Source organism: Astatotilapia calliptera, chromosome 3 (assembly GCF_964374335.1).
Source record: "Astatotilapia calliptera chromosome 3, fAstCal68.1, whole genome shotgun sequence".
Taxonomy (NCBI): Eukaryota; Metazoa; Chordata; class Actinopteri; order Cichliformes; family Cichlidae; genus Astatotilapia; species Astatotilapia calliptera.
Window position 1 is genome coordinate 56,848,044 of NC_137424.1, and position 14,413 is coordinate 56,862,456.

Sequence of the window (14,413 nt, forward strand, 5' to 3'; positions counted from 1 at the left end):
ATAATTCCAGGATCTGTCAGGTTTGGTTGTGAGCGCCCACTCCAACGTGATGTGTGTAATGTTTTAGTCTCTAACACAGGCAGGCACAACAGAACAGGGGAAGCAGTGGATTTAAACACCTGTTGTTGAAAACTCAAAACAGATTTTGGCACAAAATGGAGAATCCACTGTGTGATCATGTAGTTCAAAGTTCAGGCTGGAACTGAAACAACAACAAAAGTGAAGAATCAGGAACAAACATGAGATTCCACCAACCGTCTGAACAGAGATGCAAAAAACACGTGTTCAAGTCGACTGCAGGATTTAACTTCAGGACTTCTCTGACAAATTTAAGGTTCCTCCTGAGTGCTGTGACCATCTCGTGGCATCTTTGAATATTGCACCGGTGTAAGGAGTGCAGTGAAACTAGCACTGAATCAGTTTTTAACAAAAAATGGAAACGTCTCATGACTCATTTACTCATTTAATGAACTATTCTGACTCTTAACCCCTAACTTATTTATTCTTTGATTATTTTTTTTTACTTTATTTGGTCAAGTCTGTGCACACAAACACACACAAACACACAGACAGTGAGCACACAATAAGTAAGAAAAATCAAGTTACAGAAAGCAAATATAAAGACTCATTTACACCAAAGAGTGGGGCTGTTACCGAGCTGGTGAGCTCAGGTAGAGTGAAAGAAAACTGCGTCTGAGCCAATGACCTGAGATTGGACACTGAATTATTATTAATATTAATAAATTTTCCAGTTTACCTACATTAACATTTCTAAGTGTGCCAAAGAGACACATAAATACGAGCTCATATTAGTTCCTATTACAGAGGATCATATGTTTTTGTTTCAAGGTCAACACACACACATAATTATTATTATTTTTTACTCCTGTTTTACTGCTGTCTTCAAACTTTACTCATAAAACCAAACCTAATAATAACTGTGTGTTTCTTCGAAGTTGCTGAAAACTGAACAGAAGCTGTAGTGAAAACAAACAGAGGAACAAACTCGCTGATGTAACCTGACCTCAGGCAGCCGGGCGTGACGGCTGTGTTTGCATATGAAACTACACTCGGTTCTTTGTCCTGTAAGGGCTGATGAAAAAGGTAGAGTGAAAGAAGGACACACGGCAAACGTATGTATTTTATCATTCATTTATTTTTACTGTAATTCTGTGTCTTCTGTCCTGCTACAAATGAATCATTAGCCAGTCAGCTATCTGGTGAACGTGGTTAAATATTTCAGTCAGTGCACATCATCATGTGAAGCTAAGACCAAATCAGCTGATTATATGGGATAATGTTGTCCTCTGAAAGGGGCTCGTGACCACAAAACCTTTGAGAACCTTTTTACTGGACTGAGGAGGCTGAAGGTTTCCCACTGCAGGCAGAACAGACTCTGTTGGAAGGACTAAAGGTGAGACATGAACCATGAATTTGGTGTTTTGTGTTTTCAGACAATCAGATGATGGTTTTATGTGCTTTGACAAAACCGTTAATGCCTCTGGGTGATGAGCTCTCTGTGTAGTTTATCATGTGTCTGATTCAGGTGGCTGGATCATTTCTGACGTTGTCAGGACGCAGAGCCCTACAGTTCGTAACATAATTATTATTCAATTAAAATGTTTTACGCCATTTAGTAACTGCATAATTTATGTTTAGTTGTTCAAAACCTTTACTTGATGGATGAAATTCAGTAGCCAGGGGCAGGAAATTCAGCAAAACATCAGAACAAGGCAGTGTTTAACCAGTTTAACCAGTCTAACCAGTCTAACAGTGTAGGCGTGTCATCAGTACAGTGAGCACCTGTATTCAAATCAGTAACGTATAAGAGAAAAACAAGGAAGTGAGCTACAGAATAAAACACACTGATGGTGGACATTTGGTGAGCTTTGAATCGTTTAATTAATTAATTTATTTATTTTAATTAAAAATGTTTTTATTGTATTATTTTAAGATGTTTCTTTAAATCCTGCAGTGGTTACACACAGTCTAAGAATGAAAGAAAAGCTGAGACAGCTGAAGAAGAGCATGATTTCTAAAATGTGTGTTATGTGATCTACGATGTGTAGCAGGAAAATACTTTTACTTAAGAGTCAAACTCCTGAAGCATAAAGTGATGAAAGTAAGACAAAACCTTAATAGAGAAAGAACAGAATCAGATCTTATCCTAGTGCAGACAGCAAAGAGCTGCAGACAGACAGTGTTCAGGAAGATGATTAAAAAGTGAATCTTTGATCTGATTTATATCATGTATGTTTTTTTATTTGTATTTTTCATTATTTGTTTTCTATTTAATCTCCTCTTTAAAAAGTTTAATCATCACAATGATTGTTTGTTGACTCTTTGATTGCCAGACAACAAAGCTCACTTTATTTCAGATTTTTTTTGACAAACAATGAAACCTTAATTATAATATAATATAATATAATATAATATAATATAACACAATATAATATAATATAATATAATATAATATAAAACTGTTATTATAATTAAACAGGTCACCACCTTATCGCTATCAAATATCTCAATAAACAGAAAAAAATAAAAATCTGTGTTTTATTCTCACTTTTCTCTTCCATCAGGTGACTGCAGGTTTTTACCAACATGGAAAGGTATCACACAAAACCTCACATTATCTTCTTGATGCAAACTTTGTCGCATTATCTTCACTGCTAAAAGAACAAAAACAGAAGTGATTTCATACAACATGCAGTAACTCTCTACAACAAACCTGCTCTCTGTTTTGTTCATTCAATTTAACCCTGCAAAGTTTATCCAGTACTTTTTGTGTCTGAAGGCGAAAAATGTGATTTCCCTTCCTGATGGTCTTTTTCTCTGTTCACCAGGATCACTGAGACACCAGATGCCCCTGAACCTGAACCTGGAACCAGCTGTGTGTCTTTGAAGAGTGATCTGTCAAAGGATAACATCGTGAACTTTAAAGGAACAAAATCTGCTGCTGCTGAGGAGTAAGATGTTTCACATTTACCTTACAGCTCTGTGGTACACCTGGCCTCAGTCCTGAGATTAAAGAGCTCCATGTGTAAAACTGACAGGCTGCTAATTCAAAGTGTCATCATACAATTTTTTAATGTGTATTTTAAGTTTCTTTACTCAGAAAAAAGCTTCAGCTGCTGCTGTAAGATGCTTTTACTTGCTGCTGGTATTTTAAAAGGCACAAAGGTCAAATTTAAAATGAAACACTTCAACACAACAACACGAATCTGACTTTTTTAATGTGATGATGCAATGTACAGGAGATATCCATAATATGGTCATTACAAGAACAATGGTACAGAACCATCACTGACCTGTTAGTTTTCGACTAGTGGAGTCCAATAAATAAGTCTATAAATTAACATAATAGGTTTGTTACAGCACAGTTGTGCTTGTTTTAATCAGGAAGATCATCTAACAGTAGAAGAAGAAATCTGTGGCTTGTATTTATGTGCAAAATGGTTCTAATGTCTTCATGATGTCTACACAGAGCTGATCAGGAGAGTCTGCAGCATCAAACTGATCTGGACTCAGTATTTAAGGTTTGTACATGTACACAAACCTCTGTTTGTAATTATTTTCATGTTGCACAGTCCAATATTCATCATAAAATAATGGCAAAATATCAGAAGTAATTCAACAGTGAATTAATTTTTTACTTACTTACTTTACTTACTTTACTTTTCAAAACAAAGTTTCAGCATAACTTTATAACACGACCTGGAAATAAGGTGCAAGTACCCTGTACTTACGTGGAATTTGCAGGAAACTACAGGGCACTAAGATGTAAGATGGGAAAATGTACCATGAAATAACCAAGTACTTAAAATTATTTAATTTGATTTATGTTATTATTTTATTGTTTCCTGTACAAAACTAACTATAATAATTATTTTAATTGAGTATTTTAATTATATATTTTTTTTCATTGTTTCCTGTAAAATGAACATACGTACAGGGTATTTTTTTTCAAATTGAAAACAAACACAAAACAAATCTGTGAAAATTTATTTTTACAATGAAGATCTGATTTTCGTTAATTCAGGTTGTGTCATTCATTTTCCAGATGCTGGAGGGAAACATTATCACGTTTGTGAAGAACGAACTAAAGAAGATGCAGAATGATCTGAATCCAGATTATTCAGAGTGTCAGAGGGATGAAGAGGAGGTGTTGGACAGTGAGGAAGAGAAGCAGAGAAGGAGCAGCAGAGAGGCATTTCTCAAACTTGCAGTTAACTTCCTGAGAATAATGAAACAGGAGAAGCTGGCTGACTGTCTGCAGAGCAGTGAGAGGATTTCTCTTCATAAATTCAGTCTTTACAGGAATGAAATTATCACATTTTCTATAATCATAACACTCATGTTTCTGTTGCTTTCCTGTAGAAAATCCTGATCCACTTTGTGAGAACACTTTTAAATGTAACCTGAAGAAGAAGTTCCAGTGTGTCTCTGAGGGGATTGCTAAACCAGGAACCCGAACCACTCTAAATGAGATCTACACAGAGCTCTACATCACAGAGGGAGGGACCGGAGAGGTCAACACTGAACATGAGGTCAGACAGATTGAAATGTTCTCCTGGAAACCAAACAGACCAGAAACAACAATCAGGTGTGAAGACATCTTTAAAGCTTCGACTGAAAGAGACAAACCAATCAGAACAGTTCTGACCAAAGGAGTGGCTGGCATCGGGAAAACATTCCTGACAAAAAAGTTCACTTTGGACTGGACTGAAGACAAGACCAACCAGGACATCCAGTTCATGTTTCCATTCCCATTCAGAGAGCTGAATTCACTGAAGGATAAAAAGTTCAGCTTAGTGGGACTTATTCATCACTTCTTCACTGAAATCAAAGAAGCAGGAATCTGTAACTTTAAAAAGTTCAAAGTTGTGTTCATCTTTGATAGTCTGGATGAGTGTCGACTTCCTCTGAACTTCCACATCACTGAGATCCTCACTGATGTTACAGAGTCCACATCAGTGGATGTGCTGCTGACAAACCTCATCAGGGGAAAGTTGCTTCCTTCTGCTCACATCTGGATAACCACACGACCTGCAGCAGCCAATCAGATCCCTGCTGAGTATATAGACATGGTTACAGAGATCAGAGGGTTCACTGACCCACAGAAGAAAGAGTACTTCAGGAAGAGACTCAGAGACAAGGAAGAGGCCAACACCATAATCTCTCACATCAAGACATCACGAAGCCTCCACATCATGTGTCACATCCCAATCTTCTGCTTGATCACTGCTGCAGTTCTAGAGAGAGTGTTAAAAACCAAACAGGCTGGAGGAAAGCTGCCCAAGACACTGACTGAGATGTACATTCACTTCCTGGTGGTTCAGACCAAACTGAAGAACATCAAGTATGATGGAGAAGGTGAGACAGATCCTCTCTGGAGTCCAGAGAGCAGGAAGATGATTGAAGAACTGGGGAAACTGGCTTTTGAGCAAATGCGTAAAGGAAACCTGATCTTCTATGAATCAGACCTGACAGAGTGTGGCATTAATGTCAGAGAGGCCTCAGTGTACTCAGGAGTGTTCACACAGATTTTTAAAGAGGAGAAAGGGCTGTACCGTGAGAAGGTTTACTGTTTTGTCCATCTGAGTGTTCAGGAGTTTTTAGCTGCTCTTAATGTCCATCTTACATTCACCAACTCTGGTATCAACCTGCTGGAAGAAGAAGAAACAGCCTCAGTGCAGACTGATGAGTCTTCAGTAAGACAGTTCTACCAGAGTGCTGTGAACAAGGCCTTAAAAAGTCCAAATGGACATCTGGACATGTTTCTCCGGTTCCTCCTTGGTCTTTCGATGCCATCCAATCAGGATCTCTTACAAGGCCTGCTCACACAAACAGGAATCAGCTCACAGATAAATCAGGAAGCAGTCAAGTACATTAAAGAAAGAATGAATGGTGCTCTCTCTCCTGAAAAAAGCATGAATCTACTCCACTGTCTGAATGAATTGAATGATGACTCTGTAGTGAAGGAGGTCCAGCATCACCTGAGTTCAGGACACCTGTCCAAAGTTAATCTCTCTCCTGCTCAGTGGTCAGCTCTAGTCTTCATCTTACTGTCATCAGAAGCAGGTCTGGATGTGTTTGACTTGAGGAAATATTCAGCTTCAGAAGAGGCTCTTCTGCAGCTGCTGCCAGTGGTCAAAGCCTGCAACAAAGCCCAGTAAGTATCCATTTTAATCCTGGCAAGACATTGCTTTAAAGTATTTATTTCAAAAGTTTGGAAAGTTCACTGCTATTCATGTCTTTCCAGGTTGGGTGGCTGTAACCTCACAGAGAGAAGCTGTGAGGCTCTTTCCTCAATTCTAAGTTCTCAGTCCTCCAGACTGAGAGAGCTGGACATGAGTAACAACAACCTCCAGGACTCAGGAGTGAAGCTGCTTTGTGTTGGACTTGGGAGTCCACACTGTATGCTGGAAACTCTCAGGTTAGCTGACTCTTTGTTTCAGGAGATTTGGATATTTCACAACAACTGTCATTATTTTGTAGATTAAACATGTTGTTACTTTTTTGGTGTAAGCCCTGAAAGAGAACAGTAGAGTAGACTTGAAACACACACTTCTTAAATCAGAAAAATATGACTTTATCTATGATTGTCCATCATAGCAAAAAAGACAGAAAGTCAATGTGTTTTGTTCTTTTTTAAAACTGAGTGAAGAAAAGCCAGTTTGTTTGTTTTTTAACTACTTTAACTGAAATCAGAATCTGTTAATTTGACTGCATGCACATCATCAAATTCAGAGCAGTTCATTACAATGATGTGACATGTTGTATGTTTGAAGGCTGTCAGGCTGTCAGATCACAGGAACAGGCTTCACCTCTCTGGCCACAGCTCTGCGCTCCAATCCCTCCTATTTGAAAGAGCTGGACTTGAGCTATAATCATCCAGGAAACTCAGGAATGAAGCTTTTGTCTGCTCTAAAGGAGGATCCACATGTGAAACTGGTCATACTCTGGTAGGAAAAGAGGAAATAAAGCTAAAATATATTTTTTTCTCCAGCATATTGTAAGGTAACCACTGATCTGATTGCCAGTAATACAGTCTGTATGTCCAGTTAAGTGGGCAGCTGTGTGGGTGAATGACTCAATGACCAATCACAGTTAAAACACGAGGAAGGATACACAGCTTGAAGGAGAATGTAACAAATACATAAGGATTGGACCCTCGATACTGATGTTTCAAGACTGTGTCAATCAAAACACCAACATCACATGACCATGGCTAAGTGAGGTTTGATGTGTTTAACCCCAGATCTGACAGGTGCCTTTGTGATGGTTCTGGGTCTGTGATCCAGTTTATAGTTTCATTTTGCTGCTTCCTGCTGCGTTCCCTATGTCCTCACTTCATGCTCCACACAGTCACAGCCTTACCTCCCTGTTTTTAGTCAGCTGAGGCACCAGGATTCCTATTTTCATGAACAAGTCATCTGTGCAGGAACACGTTATTTTTAATTGTGATTGGGAAGAATTATATATGCTCTCAGTTCAATTAAGTACTCAGATTCAAAGTGTAATTAAATAAATATTAACTTAATTGGAATGTTTGCTGTCATAGCCTCCTGAGAATCGAGAAAAAAATCATCTTCTCATTGAACTTTTTATTGTTTTCTGCATGCAGGACTCAGCAGGTCTATTGAGGCTGGAAATAACCGAAGCTACAAAACAAAAACAATAACAGGAACAACTTGACTTGAAAAACGGATTCAGACTCAAAAAGTCTAAAGCCTTTGTCATTATCAGAATGAACACAGCAGTCTTTTCTCAAAATATTTTGTTCTATATATTTATTTGTTTTGTTTTGCACTGAATAACTAAGCAACGGAAACATCCTCACACGTGTTAACTGAAAGAGAAAATAGTATTTGAAGCACAGTGTTCATTGTAGTGACAGAAACACAGGGAGGCAGAAAATAAAGCAGACTGAAGGTTGTATTTAGGTATTTAGATAATTTACGAACCTGGTACAGACCCGATGATTTATTTTTTTAATTGTGCTTTGATACATAAAACCTTAGAACCGTATTATCTGTTTGACTTTATTAAGAGATAAAATAAAACACAAGGTTATTTCTCTAGAAAAGATGAATCAGAGAACATAAAGGCCACGTCTGCATACTAAAAGATAATGTGCTCATTTCAGTGTGGAGCCTCAAGGAGTCCAGTGGATGAGACCAGGTCTAAGGAAATGTAAGTATTTTTGATTTATGAGCTGCATTCACACAATCTTGTACTGTTCTACATTTTTTCTCACGGTTCCTTTTAGATTTCTGTGATCTGACGCTGGATCCAAACACAGCACACAAGAACCTCAAACTGTCTGATGACAACAAGGAGGTGACACATGTGAAAGAAGACCAGCTGTATCCTCATCATGATCATAGGTTTGATCAGTGGCCTCAGCTGCTGTGTACCAACAGTCTGACTGGTCGCTGTTACTGGGAGGTCGAGTGGAGAGGAGAGGTTCATGTTGCTGTAGTTTATGGAGGAATCAGACGGAAAGGAGATGGTGATGAAAGCAGGTTTGGAAGGAATTATCAGTCCTGGAGTCTCAACTGCAGTGATGATAAGGGTTACTATGCAAGTCACAAATTTCATTTAAGAGCCATCCCTCTTCTCCCCTCACCTCTCTCTCACAAAGTAGCAGTGTATGTGGACTGTTCTGCAGGAACTGTGTCCTTTTACAGTGTCTCCTCTGATAAACTGATCCACCTGCACACCTTCAACACCACCTTCACTGAACCTGTATATGCAGGGTTTAGAGTGAAGCCTGACTCTAGTATCCACCTCTGTGCTGACTCAGAATAATGAACTTACTGTGCAGAGAAATATTCTCACATTGGTGTTTCATACTTTTTCTTACTTAGTATATCAGGTAACTGTCTCGTACATATATTAGTTTGTTTTTCAGTCCAGAGATGTTGGATTAGACTGATTCTCCTGAAAAAATTTTTTATCATCTTTGGTGCCTTTTTTTAAAGAGCAGATATCAGTTGTTACTTATATACTACAGTTTAAATACCCACAGGACTTTTAGTGCTGAGGAAAGAGGAACTGTATTTTTAAATCTGTTGCATTACTATCATCTATTACTAAATTTGTTGCATTATACACATTTTAATCATGCTTAGACTGATGGATGAAATCTTTGGAACATATAATTTAGACATTTTAGACGTTGTTGGTTAGACTTTGTGATGATGAGAGCTGCAGGCTCTAAATATTTTTTGTTTAGGTGTCTTTAATTTTTTACATTGCATAACTATACGTTTGTGTCTCTCTCTTATTATGCAAATTAAGTAACATTACAGTACAATTAGTTCATGGAGAAAAGCAATATCACCACTATGTGACCAGTTTTCACAACAACTGATCTGGATGGTTCTGGATCCATTTATTAGTCTGTGTTGATCCAAATGTAGCTTCTAGTACTGCCGATACAAGAAGAGCAGCTTATGGCTAACTGGACGCTGTGGAGACGTCTCTCTTCAGTTCATAATCAATAAAAACAGTCTGACCTCCAGTCTGTGTTTCTTGACTGAACAGAAACAGTTTTACAGGCTCAGATTTGGTTTTTATTCCGTGTTAAAACACACTCATGAATTGTAACAGAAACGGAAAAGTGAAGACAAAAGAATCAAGATGAAAACAGTCGGATTTTTTCTTCTTGACTTCTTGCATATTCTGTCAGTGTATGTTTACTTCTCCCGTGTATATATGTGTGTAGTATACACACCAAGTGTTATTAAAGTTAGGTTAATTAACAAACTTGATTTGTTTAATTTACAAACTTGTATAGAGTAAGTTGCAATTCTGTTAAAGTGATTTAATCCTATAGTTTCAGTAGAGCTTGTTTTGGTTGAGTAGATTTATCAGATGTACTTAAAATTTCTTGTTCAAGTTAAATGTATCATACGTTTTATATTTCACTAACCCAGTTGTGTGGAACCAGTTGACATAACTGGGTGGAGTAAATACAACATTTTATTTCTTAGAGTGTATTTAAAAGTGACTGTTTGGATTCATTTAACCAAGATAATTAAAATCTGTAAATAAATGAAAAAATGCATCTTTGAAAATGAGAGTAGGATAAAAAAAATAATCTGAAAAGGTGAGGATTGAAGAAAGAGAAAAGTACACAGGAGTATTTTAATCTGTTTGATTGGGTCCAGTGAGCTCACAGCGCCTCCAGCAGGTGGATTCCAGTACGGTTTGTTTTTTAAGCTGTAAACAGTTTCCTTCTCTGCTGTCAGTGTCTGTTTGGAGCCGAGTTACTAAAGAGGTCTTTTATTTGAGCCAGTTTAAATTTGAAATATCTGTTTGTCTCCTCCAGCAATTTCCTAATGTTGTAAACCTGCTCAACATTTGGCAATAAAACCCTTCTGATTCTGACTAACGGGACCTAAAACACAACTCAGCTGAAAAGAAAACACAAAAGCGCACCACCTGGTGGCCAGAGGTGGAAACACAAATGAAAGCAAAACACACACACAGCTCCTTCAAGTTTGGTGAAGTGTGCAGCTCTCTGAACACATGAGGCAAAGTTCATGTCAATGCCACTGCTGCAGCAGCAACAAAGTGAGCCACAAAAGAGAAGAGCTGTTTCTCAACATCAAATACTCCAAGTTTGTTCTTCCTTAGTTGCTAATTCAAACTTGGCAAATTAACTTAAGCGCCCAGACTTCTGAGCATGGGAGGACACACACACACACACATTTCGACTGTGATTAATATATAAAACGGAAATTATTAGAGGCCACATAAATAAAAATATATATTACTGATTTATTTTATTATTTTTTTGAAGTGGAAATGTGGAATTAACAGTTGTTTGTAGACAAACCTCTTATGGCTTATATACAGTCTACTAAATGACTTGTGTAGATGAGTTAGCGAAATTCTACTTCAGAATTGGTATTTATTAACTTTATTTCTCTTTTAGCACATAAACAGTGGTGAGAGTTATAAGGCCATGTGGTGGTGCAGAAAGCTGCATCTGGTCAGAAGGGAACAAACACACAAACTTGTTGGCTGGATTTGTATAAAATGAAATGTCTGGCAATGGACAGAAGCAAGGATATCGATGGTTACACCCTTGTGCAATGAAGAGGATGCATGTTGTATCACAAGACACGATAAGACAGCTGATTGTTTTGTTTCACTGAGGCATTTTGTGAGGGTATAGCTGCTGTGGCATTTGTCTGGCTTGAAACAACAGCTGTAATCTCCACATTTCGACTTTTCTCAAAACACTATTTTGAGGTAAAACTCCTTCCTTTCATTAATGTGACCTTAGTACTCTACTGTACCACTAATTACCCAAATTGTATTGGAGGATTTCTCCAAAACATGTAGTGATCGAAGATATTGATAGTCTGATATAATAAGTGGTTTTGTTTGAAGTTGTGCAGAACTTGTCTGTGTCACCATTTCACAGAATATGATCAGGACGTGAAAATAGCCAAATTGTCCAGCAGGTGCCACTGTGGAGATGGTTTCAGATTGTTTGGAATCATCAATACAAGCACAAAGACTTCAAATGTTTCACGAAGTCTCGCTTTGCTCATCACTAGTATGGTGACAACTTCACAGGAGGTCCGTATCTCAGCACTGTCATAGTTAAAGGTGACCTTCATAAACCGAGAAACTGACATTCATGTTTGCCACAGGAAATCCACATTTACTCCTAACTAAGGGTTTAAATGCACAAAGGGCAAAAATAAGACAAAAATAAGATACGAAACAGACACTGAGGCAGAGACTAAGATGCATAAACTTGACAGGGACAAAAGGAAAACAAACATGAAAATGAAACTGACTAAACATTTGAGACACAGGGTTCATAAGAACAACAGGCACATTTTTACTCAAAGTCCCCAGATACATTCATTAGACACTATTATGTCTAACATTTTGTCAGATTGAAGAAACCTTGTTGTATTTCCCATCAATTTCAGTGCAAAGTGTTTCACATGTAAAACCCAACATGGGAAATAGACTATGTGCATGTTAGCATATGCTACTTCCGGTGTGGAAACTCCTGTGGGGAGCTTTGTTTCCGGTGTCCTATTCGCGCCTTGTTTATGGCCCAAATCAAGTTAAGCAAATGAATGAATCAAGCGGCGATTTACATTTCTATAGATGTCTTGGGCATTTACCCAATATGTCTGTAAATGATGTTCATCGACTTGTCGATATTTTTTCCCCCGCGCCTCAGAGCAAAAGAGAAAATGGATTCAAATGTTATATTTCTCAGCTGTCCCTCGTTTATCGCGGGTGTTATGTTCTAAAAATAACCAGCGATAGGTGAAATCAAGTAGCCAATTTTAATTTTTGACGGTGCGAAACGTTTCGTCGACATACAATACTGCACCTCAGAGTCACACTGCTAGTGATCAATGCAGCAATTCTGTACTGTACAGGAGAGACGTCACGGAGGAGATCGTCTGCAGCGATCAGGATGCAGGAAACAATGTGATTTTAAAAAAAAGAAATTTTTGTGTGGCTTTTTTTCACGGTTTGTTAACATGCTGTGTAGGTGTGTACTTGACTAGCTGATATCAACAAAACAGGGGAAACATCTGGTTTGACTATTCTTCACCTGTAGTTTGAATGCTGAATATTTGCCTGTTTAAATCATAATAATTGTCACTATACAGAGATGTGCTTCTGAATGTGGACGATGTGTCTTCTGCATGCAGTGATGCAGTTCTGCTTGTGTTGAGTGATGTAAACAACTGATCGATCTAAACTCTTTAAACGTCAAAGTTGATCATTAGATTTTTTATGACACAACAGTGGTGAGTGTTCCCACCTTCTGCTATTTGTAACTTAACGCGATCTTTCCGTTTTCGAGTTTTGGACATGATTTTGGAGTATATCTACACAGTAGTGATTGACCGCAAAGTAAAGCAACCGGAAATGTACAACCCCACATCCGGTCTCAAACCAGGAAGTTAGCATTTTCTCGTGTACAGGGTCTATTCTGCAATTCTCCAGTTGAGGTGCTTGATCAGATTACTGGAATGCAAAACAAACAGCAAACAACACAAACAAACAACAAATCTCCAGAAGCAAAGTTAGATAATTATCTGCTATCAGATATTTATCATAAGTAAGCGCATAGATGTATAAATCATACAGTAGACAACAATGAATGAAATAAAACCAAATGTTTACAACATTTTTCAGTTACAGTTGGGAAATAGCAATCGATTTGTGAAATCACAAATCTCAAAATTCATTTTTACTTGTTAGATTTTGGTCTTTAATAATGAAGAGTGGGTTTTGTCCTGTTGCTTTTGGACTCTTTGTGTTTGATGGTTGGATCCCAGTTCTCATGTGTTACAGATAACTGAAAAAAAAAGACAATAACCTCCTGCAGCATCACAGTTTAATGCAAATTGAACTTTAAAAAAACAGAAGCACAAAGTTTATTCAAGAGAAACAAACAAACCCAAAAAAATGTAACATTATAAATATCATAGGAAGTTAAACAGGTTTGCTTCAGAGCAGCATACATGTACTACAGTGTCTGGAAACAGAACTAAAGGGGCTTTCACACTTTTAGATATGATATCCTGAAATTATGATGCTGTGGAATAACCTCAAAGGACCAAAAAATATGTTGTATGCATTTATATCTACATAATTATAGAAAATATTTCTGTCTGGTATTAAAATTGTTCACTTTGTCTTCACTTCCCACTGCTGGTAAAGACGACTGTTAAGCTGTATCTGTCCCACTGCGCAAGTGTCCAGTGAAGGGGGGCATGGCTACGTGCAGGTGGGAAGGGGGAGTAGAAGTTTTGGAGGGTCAGTTTTTTTTGTGTGGTTGAACGAAAGAAGGCGACCATTAAAGTTGGCGTTAACATACCAGTTGTGTGATTATTGGACTAACACTACAAGGATATTATTGAAGAAACCGTAATAACAGGTAACATCACCTCTTTTCACTACATTTCACTGAGAAAGTCACACTGACAGCATGAATCAACAACGCTCACTGAAACCTGCAACAACAGACAAGTGATGAAAACAAGTGACACAAACTCACCTCCATGTTTGTGTCATTTTCTCTGGTGTTCAGTCCAAAGTTCCTCCTTGTCTTACTAATGTAGCAGAGCATGAGGAAAACAGCCATCAGCAAAACACCATCCACGGACGCACGCACAACCAGAAGCCAGGAGGAGTCAGGACAATGTGTAGAGACTCCTGCAGTGACACTTTCACTCTGTGTTGTTGCTGTCTGCAGTGTGGAAGTAGGTGGGTTTGAATCTGTGAACAACAAACAGAAAAAATATCAATACTAAATCAATAGCGATACAGACACATGCAGTAAAACGAATCATATTATCATACAGGTAAATACAAACATGTATGAAGCACTAAATGCAGCATT

The 14,413-nt window shown here is 37.9% G+C and overlaps 1 protein-coding gene across 1 annotated transcript; it reads left to right on the forward strand.

Annotated features, from left to right (window-relative positions):
- The first annotated feature begins 1,069 nt into the window (after window positions 1-1,069).
- Window positions 1,070-10,404, forward strand: LOC113018183 (protein NLRC3-like). The gene is made up of 11 exons (XM_080298562.1): window positions 1,070-1,133; window positions 1,315-1,414; window positions 2,586-2,615; window positions 2,850-2,972; window positions 3,491-3,542; window positions 4,067-4,286; window positions 4,384-6,178; window positions 6,269-6,442; window positions 6,798-6,971; window positions 8,156-8,202; window positions 8,279-10,404. The coding sequence occupies exons 3-11, from the start codon at window positions 2,608-2,610 to the stop codon at window positions 8,818-8,820; spliced, it is 3,135 nt and encodes a 1,044-aa protein (XP_080154688.1). The 5' UTR covers window positions 1,070-1,133; window positions 1,315-1,414; window positions 2,586-2,607; the 3' UTR covers window positions 8,821-10,404.
- The last annotated feature ends 4,009 nt before the right edge of the window (window positions 10,405-14,413 follow it).